The 15,365-nt window shown below is 42.3% G+C and overlaps 1 protein-coding gene across 1 annotated transcript in view; it reads left to right on the forward strand.

The window, feature by feature from the left end:
• The first annotated feature begins 991 nt into the window (after positions 1–991).
• specc1la (sperm antigen with calponin homology and coiled-coil domains 1-like a) overlaps positions 992–15,365 on the forward strand; it is a 30,314-nt gene continuing 15,940 nt past the window's right edge. Inside the window, exons 1-5 of the mRNA XM_072432875.1 lie at positions 992–1,132; positions 11,449–11,602; positions 12,206–12,329; positions 13,203–13,829; positions 14,298–15,280. Coding sequence (XP_072288976.1) covers positions 11,483–11,602; positions 12,206–12,329; positions 13,203–13,829; positions 14,298–15,280 — 1,854 coding nt within the window. The 5' untranslated portion in view covers positions 992–1,132; positions 11,449–11,482. The remainder of the gene's footprint in view (positions 1,133–11,448; positions 11,603–12,205; positions 12,330–13,202; positions 13,830–14,297; positions 15,281–15,365) is intronic.

Raw genomic sequence — 15,365 nt, forward strand, 5'->3', positions numbered from 1 at the left:
AGATATGTGTGATAACCAGAAGAAAAATAATCAGTTCCTTTCATTCCAAGGTCACACTTTTAAACCCCTGCTCAAGGGAAACTTACTTTTTAGTCAGACCAGGAACATTTTTGGCAACACAAGAACATATTTATCACTGCCACTGGGAACTATTTTCATTCCTTCTCAGTCTGGCACAAACTTTATTGATCCACGAGAAATTACATATATTTATACTTAATAAATGTCTTGATTGTTATTGTTTCTTTGAGAGATTTTTGTGCATTCCAAATACATGTGCATAGTTTACGCTGCTCCAAAAGAGTAGAATGAAGAGGAAAAAAAACTACTTAAAAGCATATTTAAATATTCCACACTAAACAGATGCTAATCATAAAGCCAGTTAGACACAGCCACTGTTGCCATGAGAACGTGAGCACAGGGGACTGGGTGCTTCTTTTTTAAAGTTGGGGTACATGATTAAGTTTTTTAATAATTTAACTTGTTCCTTGCTCTCACAAACCCTTTGGCACGTGGTTAATATCCACATACATCCATTTTCAGGCACGCGCACAGTTTTACAACAGCTTTTTTTAAACAAAGTGAAACTGGGACGGACCACCCTATCGCAGCCAATCAGAGCGCTGCTTTCAGCTCTCACGTCCGGCTTGACGAGAAATAAAATACGTTATTATTACACGCAGACAGAATTTTGTTTTGTCACAAAGTCCTTTTTTCTTTTCTTTTTTACAACATATTCAACCAAAAAAAAACAAAAAAAGGAAAACGGAAAAAAAAAAAAGTTTGAAGTGTACCTTTAAATGATTGATTTGTCATCGAACGCATAATAAGTGCATTCAAAGCGCGCTTGGGCCATGGATAAATATTAGCTCAGGTTATGAATAAACATATGCAGAGGGAGTGGCCCGCCGCACAGAGGGGCTCGTGGGCACTGGTGGGTGATGCTGAGGTGATGCAAACACTAGAGGACTCACAGACGCTCTCATTCTGCAGCTGCCAACTCCCCCGAACCACAGCCCGAAACCAATGCTGCCTTCCCCGGCATCGACCGCTCCTCGCACGCCGCTATCCACCGCCGATGACGGGGTACTGGAAGAAGAAGCCTTAAGGGGGATAAATGGACGGAATCGCGGTAGGAAAGTCTTTAAACAGGCTGACAAAGCTCTGAGTTGTGCCGGGTGATGCTAATGCTAAAGGGTCGGAGCTAGCAAGTTTAGCTTTGCCGAAGTGTAGTGACAGCTCAAATGAAACACTTCGGCAAAACAAGCGTGTAACCAAAGTGACGTATTTATATTTAATGTGGTGCTATAATTTCAACTTGCTAATGGCAGAATTAAGCGCAATAACTAATACAATAACTGTTTTTTGTTTGTTTTACTACTGATGCAAAGTTAGCAGATGTGGAACATCAACCGGAAACACCCTTTCACAGTGTTGTTTGACTAGCTTTTTAAATATTAATTTGATTACATTTTTTTAAAAGTCTAGTGTTTACTACACACTTTAGCATGTATAAGTACGTATCATACATTTGTCTGCTTGATAAAAGTATATATTGTTTGTCTTGAAAAGTATTAGCGGACCTTTGTTGTGAAAAGGATTCGCCAAACCGGAAGTTTGTTATTCTAGCTTGTGACAAACGCTAAATAGCTTCGTTTATTGTATTTTGGCTTCAAATTGCCTTTTTACGTCTGTTTTTTGCCTCTAACCGCAAACTGTAGGACGTATGTGTACGTTCTTTAATAAAGTAGGTTTGTAAGTCTTAAATGTACATACAGTTCGGTACATTTTGCGTTTTATTTTGGCCGTAGTCTTGCTTTGTAGGTGTTGCCCCCTGAATAATGCAGCAGGAGCCCCCTTTAAGTCAACACAGTTTGTGTTGTCAGTTGTCTGTCATTGTCATGTTTGTGTGGCCCAGAGAATCTGCTGTGTATAAGCCACATTCCTGTCTTTTCTCCCTTCATCTCGTGTCTTTTCCCCCTCAGACCGTCCCAAATATTTTGAATCAAAGGTAACCAGAGATGTCCAGAGTTTTCCCAGGGCTAATGATTGATGTCAGGAATGCACTGCCAAAATAAATCTCATGTCAGCTTGTATCCCGGGACCTCACGAGCTATTCCATACCCTTGGAGCCATAATATTAGTCCTGACATCCAAAACAGCGATTAACCTTAAACGCTGTGCTTTTTAACTTCTTTTCCTCACTTAAACATTCAAACAGTAGTCATCGAGCAGCTGTGGTCCACGTTGAATTATTAAGTTTTTCCGTTTAACTGTTTAGTCCTCGCCAAGTCACAATAACACATTTTTGAGATATGGCAAAAAATAAATAACAGTTTTTCCCCTCATATTTATCAAGCTCAAGAGTTATTTTGTCGAGCAAAATAATGATGGCTCTCGGTTTTCCTTTCGTGATTGTAAATATGGATGTTAAGATTATAGGTTAATCGATAATCGTGATTATTCAGGTCACGAGAAGCTAAATTAAGCATTTTTCGTTCAGTCTATAGTCCAAAAAATAGACATTAAATGTAAATAACTTTTTTATCTGGCTGTTATTGTCGTATTTAACTTTATTTTGTCATTCAGAAAGTTACATTTCATAAAGCCGCTCACAAACTGGAGGAAAAGTAACATGTCAGACCACAGGAATGAAAGAAAATTAAAGCTTTCACTATTGTTTAGTCTCAATAATTGTGAATAATCGATAAATTGTGTTGTTTTTTCTCACAATAATCGTAACTCTAAAATTTGATATCATGACATCCCTAATCGTAAACAAGACAGACATTTGAATCATGCCTTTCAACCCACATTAAATCCCTCTCTCCCTCCAAAGTCCAGACTGAAGACTTCTTGATTAAAAAACAAACAAACAAACAATTAGACATGACTGAATCTCGAGCTCTATTATAATCTGATTAATTGCCAGAGCTAGTTTTGAGTGTGATTATATTTGCTGTCAAAAAGATCACAATGAAGACAATAATGTTGAGACTACTTCATGTCACTGACGCAATCACCTTGACTCTTGTTAATCCTGATAAACCCTCTTCTAAATGTACAATGTCAATATAAAAAAGACTATAAAAGCATGTGCTGAATTACATAAATAGCAGAACAAAGCATACATTTTTATGGATTATCGTAGAGGTGGAAGTCTTTATTTGACAGTCCACAGCTCAAATTTGATCATACGACACAAGAATAACACACACAAAAAATCCTGCCTGACAAGTGCAAGGAAAAGATAACCACAATATAGATATCGACACCGATAAATGTTGTTCCTTCTCTTATTCATTGAACAATAAGTCAATCGTAATTGTTGTGACAGGCCTAGTCGAGCATCGAGCTGTGAAAACGTAGGGAGAAGCAGAAACTAATTTACTTTAGAATATACTATGAAAAATGAGGGATAGAAATGTCTTGTGTAAACTTCCAAAAAAAAGATGCGACATTTCTGCTCGTTTGTGGTTCATTTTATCATCTACTCACGTTTTGTTCGAGACGTCGACCTCAGCACGACATTATCGCCGCATCGCTCGGCGCTCCTGTAGCGTATCACCAATCGTAACCAAGGAGTGAGAGACGGAACGACGGCTAACGTGTTGTCGTAAAAAATGAGCAATTATGAAGCCCTTTAAACTGTGGCCTGCTGATGTATTTTCCAAGAGCAGTGGGAGGTCGCTGTGCAGTATCCGAGTACTTTACAAGAGCTGGGTTTATAATCAGGAGTACCAAGTTGTAGGTTTAAGTTGATGGGGGAAACTAAGGAAAACCATTCACATCCAGCCGAGACGGAAAAGGTCCCCAAAGTAACACGCATAAGTTCTACTCGTTTGAAATGTATTAATGCAGAGTTTATTTGACCCGGCTGTGCGTCTGTTCGCCCGCTGCTTGTCCTTGTGCTCACAGCTGTCCTTTTACGGTATACAGTTGTTTCTTTTACTAGAGACGCCACAACAGGAAGCTGATGTTATGGCAAGGAAGTGCCTCCCAGCAGTCAAACCAAGAATGAGGAAGGCCAGCATCAAGGGGCTATTTATGAAGACCCTCCTAATTTTCCCTGAAGTAACGTGCAAAAAAAAAAAGAAATCGCTGGCAGCGGTTTGTCTCTTTGTTCAGCTGCGTCTGTAATGAACACTGGACACGTTTGTTCCTCTTGGATCTGGTTGGCCTTGGATCCAGTCCACTGCATTCATCAGCAGTGAAATCAAGCCCCTATTTAATTTGAATTACAACAAGTGTTAGTCTCCCAGGCTCGGAGGCACTCGGGTTCGCAGTGAGCGGCCGTGGACTTATTTGGGTATTTTTCTTTTCTTGATAGCTTTTCTAGGCTGCACGTCGTTAGTCATTCAGGTGATTAATCAGTTAATGGTGTCTTGGTCAACTAATTGTTTTATTTGGATTAATATGGACAACAGCAGAAGGGACTAAGTATGGCGTGGGTTCTCTGAGGTTTAGGGAGTGCCTGCATAGTTTATTCTGCCTTTTCACCTCTAAATATTTACTAGAACGTCTCTGTTTACAAAGCAGTTTTTGCAAAAATCCTAACCATTTTGGGAACTTTTGCAAGCGCCAAAACTGGCTCCCTTTTAGTCAATGAATTGCATGAAAAGTGAATTAAAACAAACCATGTGTAACTTAAAAGTTTATTGAATAATAACCTCAGCTATTGGAAAATGACGTCATGTGCACATGACACCAGGAAGTAAAATAATATAATCATATTTTGAACATCTTAATCATTATCTGGAATATACAGACTCTAAACATGGACAAAAAGACCTTTTATAACAAAGACAGTGGCATTATTGAATCATAATGTACAAGAAATGTTTTGACTTAATCAAAATGACAAACTGAAATAACCTTCAGATAAAAACAGTCTTTACTTTAAATCTAATTGGTTGGTTACTTTTTACATTTTAATAAAAGTTAGCGTTGAGAAATGGTTTAATGTAAAATGCAACATATTTGATACAACTCTTTCCAGACGTATTACTTAATGTATTACTATTACTATGTAATCAAGGCCAGTTTATTTGTAGAGCACATTTCATACACAAGGCAATTCAAAGTGCTTCACACGACAGGAAAAATGCATTAAAATCACAAAGACATGACAGAAATCACAGTTTAAGACAAAAGAGAAGAGAAGATCCTTTCAGTCATATGCACAGCTGAACAAAACTGTTTTTAGCTTAGATTTGAACATTGTTAGAGTAGAACCTGTCTCACATCTTCAGGAAGATTGTTCCAGATTTTAGCTGCATAAAACTGAAACGCAGATTCCCCATGTTTAGTCCTGACTCTGGCACCAGCAGGAGGCTGGTCCATGTTTAGTCCTGACTCTGGCACCAGCAGGAGGCTGGTCCATGTTTAGTCCTGACTTTGAGCACCAGCAGGAGGCTGGTCCATGTTTAGTCCTGACTCTGGCACCAGCAAGAGGCCGGTCCATGTTTAGTCCTGACTCTGGCACCAGCAAGAGGCCGGTCCATGTTTAGTCCTGACTCTGGCACCAGCAGGAGGCTGGTCCATGTTTAGTCCTGACTTTGAGCACCAGCAGGAGGCCGGTCCAAGTTTAGTCCTTACTCTGGGCACCAGCAGGAGGCCGGTCCATGTTTAGTCCTGACTCTGGGCACCAGCAGGAGGCCGGTCCATGTTTAGTCCTGACTCTGGCACCAGCAGGAGGCTGGTCCATGTTTAGTCCTGACTGGCACCAGCAGGAGGCCGGTCCATGTTTAGTCCTGACTCTGGGCACCAGCAGGAGGCCGGCCCATGTTAAGTCCTGACTCTGGGCACCAGCAGGAGGCCGGTCCATGTTTAGTCCTGACTCTGGGCACCAGCAGGAGGCCGGTCCATGTTTAGTCCTGACTCTGGGCACCAGCAGGAGGGCGGTCCATGTTTAGTCCTGACTCTGGGCACCAGCAGGAGGCCAGGACCCGAGCAGCAGCGTTCTGGATGTACTGCAGCTGTTTTACAGCTCGTTTGGAGAGGCCAGTGAGCAGGCCGTTACAGTAGTCTAATCTACTGGAGACAAACGCATGGATAAGTCTCTCCAAATGTATTAGACACTATATTTTTTATTTTGGCAATGTTTTTTATATGGTAAAAGGCTGCTGATGTTATTGAATTGATGAGTCTGACTCTGGAGGTGACCGCTAACACTTTCTCTTTGTTTCTGTGGCCAAAGACGATGACTTCAGTCTTGTCTGAGTTCAGTTGGAGAAAGTTGTTTTTCATCCACACACTGATCTGTTGGATGCAGTGACATAGTGAATCCACTAGTCCATATTCACCTGCCGACAGTGAAACATAGATCTGACTCGTCTGCAAAATTGTGATGGGACACATTTTTTCTGCGTATCATCTGACCTAACGGCAGCATGTAGAGATTGAACAGAAGGGGTCCCAGGACTGACCCTTGGGGCACTCCACAGGTCAGGGTCATGTGGTCTAAGACACAGTTACCAATTTCAACGAAGTACTTCCTGTCTTCCAGATAGGACCTTAACCAGTTTAGGGCAGTGCCAGTGATGCCCACCCAGTCCTCTAGTCTCTGTAAGAGGATCCCATGATCCGCAGTGTCAACCAGCCAATTTGGGGAAAAACAGACGGATCAAAGAAGACACAGACATGATCAGACAGAGCAACATCGACCACATCAACATGTACCCTCTGATTTTCATGTTTATCCTAATGGCCCACTGACAATTTGACCACCCCAAGCAAGCGGGAACCACACATATTGGCAAATATTACCACTTCTGACTAAAAGCAGTCCAAACCAGCTTGTATCACGCCGTCAGCTGTTCCACCTCTGACACGGCGCTGAAATGACATTGAGAGTGTACACTGTGGAGAGAGGCAAATGGCTGACTCTGGCCTATTTTGGGGCTCAGTTGGTCCATTCATCCTCAGTGAAAAGATGAGGGCTGAGCTAAAGCTGCTCCTGACATCTGCTTTGACGTTCAGCTCTTCACAACACAGGGGAGGATAAGGGCGAGTGTGTCAGAAGTGGATAGAACGCCCTTCACTTCTCTCACAGTGCAAATAAACTGGAGAGTCACTAAGCCAAGACATATGAACCAATCTCCAGGGCTGTTTTCACACTAAAGCAGTCCCCCTGGGGTCTTTTGGATTCTGTCATTATTCGTGAAGGAATGCCATGCTCGTGCTAGTTTTGGTTCTTTATCCTGCTTTGGTCCTGGTTTAGTCCATGTCAGAACTGCAGCAAGTCAATTGAGTAATCACAACTAATCGATTGGAGAAATAGTTGCCAACAAAACCCTCTAAAACATGCCATGAGCCGAGAGAAAAGGTTTAATGACTCAGACAGAGCAGGAATCGCACAAAAGTTACATCGGGAAGGTGTAAATTTTGTGTTTTAGATTAAAAAACACAATTTTTGTCTGTATTCTCCACCAAGACATCTTAAAATTGAGTAAACATCTCATATTCACTGGCTTTTTGCATTCTAAACAACTAATTGATTGATCGACTACCAAAATAATCGTTAGTTGTAAGTATTCAAACTATGCTCCATAGAAATTTAAGGGGGGCATAAGGTGTTATATATGTGAAAACAAAATCTACTTCATGAGCCTTTAACCTTCACAATGTTCCCTCATAATCATCTTACTCCAAGTTGAATTTCAATTGATTCTTGCTTGCTTCCGAACCCCAGTATTGTCCTGCTGTCCCTTTGAAAATGTCTGTTTTCACCTATCTCCGCCCATTGCTCTAAAAAAAAACATAAGAAACATGTAAATGACAATGTCTGCTGCTAGTTACAGTGAAATGCCACAGGGAAGATGATCAGTTCTGTGGTTTTGAACAAGAACTAAATGAACCCTTTTCTATTATGAAGTGGTTTTAGATGTAGGACAGTGCGATGGGTCACATTTTAAAAGGTTTTCCAATGGTCAATGATCAGGAACAAATGTGAAAAGATTAAAAGTCTGTGTTGTGATCGATCAATTAGTTATTTCTAATGTTTTTGTTGTATTGCCCAGCCCTAGTTTCACGTCACTTTACAATGAACAAACTATAAAATCTGTTAGTTTTAGCTTAATACTAAATCATACGTCAAAGATGGCTCCAACCCTCAGAAGTGTAACATTATTCTTATACGGTAAAGCTCGACGTGTCCCACCTTTGGGCTCTAACCTCCACTTGGTAAACACTCTTTAGCTAAATTGCGGTTCTGCCATAATGACACAGTAGCTCAAACTGCTTGAAAACGTGACCGTTTCGCCTTCTTTATTGGTTTTTCGAGGTGCCAGACGAGAAGTGCTGAACCCACGCTGCTTAAAGGCTTTATACTTTCTCATTGTGCTCGGCTTCAGTATTTGTCTCCCCAAGTATTTCATTTCAGTTCATCGTAAGTCACAGGGCGTGGAGTATTTTTCAGACGTGGGCCGATCTCCCTCCCGCATCTGTATCTCATTTGAAACCTTGAATCGTTTTTGTGTTTATTTATTGAAGACGCAGCGATACCGAGAGCTGTGCAAACATTTGTGATTGTGCCCCTCGGTATGACGGCCTCTTTCGACGAGGCAAAGTTAGATTCACGGGGAAATAAATGATGTATCTGAAGTACATTATGCAAGCAAAAGCGTGTGGATTTCTGTCAAAACACTGCTCCTGTCTTGAATAAATACTTGAAGATTTAGACTGAATGAAACACTTTTATTTCACCAAAAAGCATCTGATCTTTTAGTGACGTTTCAGTGTAAGTTAATCGTCCAAGAATCTCTTTTTGGTCGGCTACGGCACTAGAATAATTCAAATACACTCTTACTTTTCCACTGGAGTTTTTGAGCAGTCTTACATTTTTGTCCCACTTTCATTTTGCAAGTGTTCTGAACTTTCCAAGTTCACGTTAAAGCACTTTATTCCTTCGGTCCAGCTGTGCTCATAAGCACTTTTCATGCTTTTTGCAGCGTTAAATCAGGTTATCCAGAGACGCGGACATAAAAATCTGTGAACAAAGCACTTTATAAGGAGTTGTTGTTTGGCGTTCGTCCGCTTTTGACTGAAAATGAAATGCCCTCGAGCGCTCAGGTTTATTTGTGTGAATCATGTGTCTCCAATTGTCAGCTCGGACCAGGTTTGGAGTTTGGCACAAGATGTCCATTAAATTGTGATTAAAGCGTCTTATCGAGGTCATTTGAAGAGAACAGTTTGAGTTCTTTTATCGAAGCCAGGCCACGCATTTTGGCCTTGGCACGAGTGTATTCATTTACAAAAGTACATTCACGTTGTATATTTTACAGAAAGTGAAATGCCTTCTACTCGGTCTGAAGTTTTGGAACCCAGAAACATATTTTCCTTTCCTCATAGAAACTCCTTTGTCTGATAATTGACACAAGTGAGAGTTGTACTGTACTTTGGCAGTGTTATTGGCAGTAAATGATATAATGATTTACATTTAATTCCTGCACTGGATAATTTTATTTGTACTGGTCACAACCACAATCGCATGGAGAAAATATCAGCGATAATGTTGAAACTACTTTATGCGACAGAAAAAGCAGAATAATCCCAGTAAATCCTTTTCTAAATGTATAATATTGCGACAAATAAAGAGCAGAAGGGAACACTTAAGTGCTTATTAAGTGCTTAGTAGTAGCTATAATTAGTTTATTTGACACTCAACAGCGCAAATGTTATTGTGATACAAAAACGATTCCTTATTAGTGTAAAGAAAATGTCGAAACACGATAAATTTGATCGTACCGGCTGTAGTTTATTGAACGATAAGTCGATGTAGCAATTCTGGTGACTTGGATGTTCTCCACTGGGTCAGGAAGGAGATGTAAATCATGTTGGAGCAAGTACTCAACTCCTTTCTGCTCCAAACGCCCAGAAACTCGCCTCTACTGAGCTTTTACAAACAAACCAGCGCCCTCTGGTGGAGACTGTGTCCACGCATCGACTGCCACTGAATCATGGAAAGGAGAAAAGCAACGGTCAGTGGAGTCTGTGTTTGAGGGACCATAAACGGGCTCGCCATCGACCCTCTACATTGCAGTATTCTTTTGTTTTCAGCTCTTTTCAGCGTGACGTTTCACCCTCCTCGTGTGTTTGAATCAGTTTGTGCCATGTGTGTTCGTTGTGGCTGCTGTGGTGCTTTCTTATTTACATATTGAGCAAAATGTATGCAAAAAATGGCAGTTTAAAGCTCCGTAAAGCAGATAAAGGTCTCTGTGTTGTGCTTTAAATACAAAGAATAAGCAATTGTGACAAAACCACTTTAAAGTCAATGCAAGTTTAACCAGCCATAAGTAATATTATAGATTTTAGTGTTTAATTCAAATTTCAAAATAATAGGCCTTATTTTAATGTGTAGATTTGAGAAACAACAGATTCTTTCTCAAAGATGTGACCTCTAGAAACGCACATACACACTTAATCCTCCACTAGTTTGAGTGTGTGCGTGAGTGAGTTTGTGTGTACAGTTTGTATGTTGTAGCACAGTCATGGATACTTTTATTGCAAGATTCATGTACATTTATGCGCGTTACTGTGGATTGTATCGCGTCTCGTGCTTGTTTTACTACGTTGTCATGTCTTGCTGTGTGGTCTTTGTGTACTGTTGGTCTGTGTTGTGTTTGCTTTGACCCTCTGTCCCCTGTACGGATGGAAACTGCATTTGCTGTTCATTAGTACATGCTGTCCCATACAAACAAACAAACAAATAAACAAACAAACAAAAACCTAAAAATCTCCAGTGCTGACGTGGGCTCATAAAGAGTCTGCAGGTCTGTCACATACTTTGGACCATTCAGAGACTTGTAAACCAATAGAACAATTTTGTAATTCTATGATGGACTGGCCAGTGTAACGTTTGTACTACTGGGGTAATGTTTCTTTTTTTCTGTCATTTCTTGCTTTAGTGACAACCCTGACTGTAGTATTTTTTTTGCGTTAGTTGTAGCGGCCTGATGCAGGACTGTGTGACGCCGTTACAATAATCCATCTTAAATGCATAAATAAATGTATGGACCAGTTTTCTAGTTCTTGTTATAAAGTTATAAAAGCGGATCTACTTTATCTTTGGAAAAATGGCATGATATTAAAACGACATTAGGCTCCAGATGAGTTTGAAGTTGGGACACAGGGATCCTGCTTCTCCCACCCTTTTGGCATTGCTCGCCGCTGCACTTACTTTTCTTTCACATCATAATATGTTTAAACGTTTATTTGTCTCGGCCTCCTGAACGTAAAGCTGCGTAACGTTCTTAAACTGACACATTTTTATCTACAACGTCCTCCTCCCAGCCTCTTGAGAACTTGGGAAACGCCCAGTTTTTCATTATTCACGCGTTAAATGTGATCTCACCGTTTTGGGACTCGGTGGAAAGAATCTCTCCTTCTTGGAAAAGCAGCTCCATCACGCTTAACTTTTTTTCTCTTCTTCTTCTTCTTCTTGCGCAGATCAAGTTATAAATGAGGCGTCGGAGGTCTCAGCATGAAGAAGTCGGTGCGTCCCGGGGCGACTAAAGCGAGCGGGGAGAGAGGGAAGGCCGAGGGAGCTTTAACCACGGGCAACGCTAAACCAGCTGCCAAAAACAACTCTAACCTGTCAAAGGTAATGGCCAGATTGTGTACTTGTATTGAAAATATAACACAACTCTTTACAATTAAGTTATAAAATGATAATTATCATTCTTTCAAAGCCCTGTATTTAGCCCATTAACTGCTTATAAAACAAGTTAAAATGTATATGAATAAGTCATTATATTCAGCTTTTAGGCCCATCGTAGTGACTAGTGGGGCCCAATGCATCTGCAAAGAATTATTGAAGAAGTATTTATTTATTATATACAACTAGAGATGTCACTATGTCAAATTTAGTCTTCTGATTATTGTGAGAATAAACGATTCGGCGATTATTCACGATTATTGCGACTGAAATCTTTAATTTTCTTTCATTCTTATTGTCTAACATGTTACTGGCTTTATGAGATTTAACTTTCTGACCGACAAAATAAAGTTAAATATGACAAAAACTAAAATATTACATTTAGGTCTATGTTTTGCACGATTTTGGTTCTTCGGATTATATTGTGACCTGGATAATCACAATTATCACAGAATAATCTTGACGTCCCGCTGGCAGCACAGAGCAAGTCAAGCGCTGTGGTTTATATTTCGTATTATTTTGTTCACAGTGCAGCATTTCTCATTCTAGGTGAAGAGCAATGACGACCTTTTAGCTGCGATGGCCGGAGGGGCCCCGGCTCCGAGTGCTGCCTCCAGTAAGACCAAACGGACCACCACCTCCGGGACCATGGACAAACCAAAGACCACTTCAGGTACGGACTTTTCAATAGTTCAGACATCTGTATCAGGCCTGAATTACACCGTCTTTAAAGTATGAATCATGTGTGCGGGAGTGATTGGTGTGAAGGAATAATGATCCATGATACATCAATTTCTGATAACATGGCCTAATTTTTCACAATACCAAGGAAGAAAACTGTGATGATGATAATTGACGATACATATCTAAAGCTTCAGTTGCTATTTAAATTATTGTTCCAAGTACTGCTTCTTTATCTTTATCTCTTCTTTCATTTTTGAGTGTGTTCAGCCGCTCTCGGCTTTAGCGGTAGCAAATAACCACAATCTGTCGGCCTCCACTCAACACTGAGAGGAAAATCAACAGCAATGCACACAGATTGTTCTAAATGTCATATTTCCCCCAAAATAAATTACTGTATAATCACAAGCTTTACCATAGAGAACCAGCGACGCACACACTGACAGTAACTTGTACTTTGATCATAATACACCAGGTGTACTTTTATGTATTATCTGCCCTTTTTTATATAAACTTGGGTAGAATTGTACTTACATTTTAATACTAAAGTACCTATTTTATAGCTCATTTGAACACATAGCGGGTCCTGCTTATAGTATGTGAAAATGTGTAAGCGAATGACTGTAACTGTAAGAGAGAATGTCTTGTAACTGTAAAATGATGCACTTTCCTTTTTCCCCTCTTCCTTTTGAGGATGGCAGATGGGAATTAGCTTTCATATTCTATCATCTTTGCCCTTGCGCTTTATGTAACTGAACGCTGTCCTGTTACATTAATAATGAATGAATGACGCGGCGCAGCCCTTCTGACGACACTGCACACTGTTTTTAAATAAGCTGATCCTGAACTTGCCGTCCTTCATCAGGTGCATCGACCAAGCGAACCACTTCATCCACGTCAAAGGAGCCCAATTCTTCGCGGGACCGGCTGCGGATAACCCGGTCTTCCACCAAGAAACCGCAGCTCCTCTCCGGGTCGACGACGAGCAGCGACGCGGCCGCCACCAAGCGCCCCAGGGGTCAAATCCCGGCCGAGTCCGAAAGCCGGATGAGCAAGTCCAAGTCCGACGGGCAGATCAGCGACAAGGTGGAGCTGGAGTCCAAAGTGAAAGATCTGCTGGGACTGGCCAAAAGCAAAGACGTGGAGATACTGCATTTGAGGGGCGAGTTGCGGGACATGCAGGCGCAGCTCCATTCGGGCGGCAAAGACGTCCCGCAACAAGAGGTCTCGGAGGAGGAGGAGAAGCCCATAGTGTCCGCCTCCATAACGGCCGCCGATGTGGAGTCCACGCTGCTTTTATTACAAGGCCAAAACCACGCCATCCGAGAGGAGCTGAACCTGTTGAAAAGCGAAAACCGGATGCTCAAAGACCGACTGAACGCGCTGGGGTTTTCTCTGGAGCAGCGACTGGACGGAGAGAAGCTCTTCAACTACACGTCCCTGAGTCCAGACCTGGCGGCGGGGAGCGGCCAGAGCGACGGAGGAGGCACAGGTGAGCGTTTGTCGCGCTATACTAGACACGCCCACTTTCACAAAACAAAAACTGCAAACACTTTCTGCAACGATCATTCACGACGATTGAGTGAAATCCTTGACGTTCTTTCATACATACATTGCTGTTCCAATAGTTTGTGACCAGCTTTATGAAATCAAAGTTTCTGAATGCAAAAGTACATGTATTGTGGTTATATACGGCAACATTTTGAAGTGGATTGAGTTAGTTTTGCTTCTAAAATAGTCACAATTATTAGGTTTTAGTTTGTATGATTTATGTTGTGGTCGTAAAAATCCCGATTATCAATTAACTGAATAATCTTGACCACCCAATTGGTTTAATATAGTCAAATTTAGATTCTGATTCATTTATTCTTGCTTAAATATAACTCTTGCGTTTGATACGATTGCCGTCTGTCTGTTGTATTTTTCCTCTTGTGTGATTAAGTCTGATCTTGTTCCGAAGGCTCTGCTCCTGGTTCCCTGGAAGACCTCCTCACGGGACACCAACACGGCGGCTCTGCGGATAATTTGGACAGCGAATCCAGCGAGGTCTACCAGGCCGTCACCTCCAGCGACGACGCCCTGGACGCTCCCTCGGGCGCCTCCTCGTCCTCCGAGTCTGAGTGCGCCCCGAGCCGAGAGCGGCCCAGGCGGGGCAGCAGCGGGAACGCCAGCGAGGTGTCGGTGGCCTGCTTAACCGAGCGGATTCACCAGATGGAGGAGAACCAGCATAGCACGGCGGAGGAGCTGCAAGCCACATTGCAGGAGCTCGCCGATCTTCAACAGATAACGCAGGAGCTGAACAGCGAAAACGAGCGACTCGGCGAGGAGAAAGTCATCCTCATGGACTCGTTGTGTCAGCAAAGCGACAAACTCGAACAGTATGGCAGGCAAATCGAGTATCTACGCTCGCTTTTAGAAGAGCACCACATTTCTTATGCTTTAGAGGAGGATATTAAAAGCGGGCGCTACATGGAGTTGGAACAGCGCTACTCCGACCTGTCCGACAACGCGCGCTTCGAACGAGAGCAGCTTTTGGGCGTCCAGCAGCACCTTTCCAACACGCTGAAAATGGCCGAGCAGGACAACGCCGAAGCGCAGGAGATGATCGGAGCGCTGAAGGAGAGGAACCACCAAATGGAGAGGATTTTGGATTCCGAGAGGCAGGACAGGGGGGCGATGGCGGCAGCCCTGGACGAGTACAAAGCCGCCGTGAGCAGCGATCAAGCCGAACTGAGCCGGTGCCGGGGGCAACTGGAGCAGGAGAGGCAGAGGGTGGCAGAGCTGTACTCGCTGCACGCGGCGGGGGACAAGAACGACATTTGTCAGCTGCTGGAGGGGGCGAGGCTGGCGAAGGAGGAGGCGGAGGCCAAAGCGGTGAAGATGCACAAAGAGCTGGAGCAGGTGCACAAAGAGCTGTCCACATTGCAGGAGGCGCTGAGGAAGGTCAGTGCAGCAGGACGCCACAACCATCTTTGTTATTTTACGTACGGAAGCTTCTTGATGTACATTTCCCATTCATTTTTTTTCA

The sequence above is a fragment of the Eucyclogobius newberryi genome, unplaced genomic scaffold (genome assembly GCF_026437365.1).
Source record: "Eucyclogobius newberryi isolate DKJ021-1_F unplaced genomic scaffold, fEucNew1.0.hap1 SCAF_6, whole genome shotgun sequence".
NCBI lineage: Eukaryota > Metazoa > Chordata > Actinopteri > Gobiiformes > Gobiidae > Eucyclogobius > Eucyclogobius newberryi.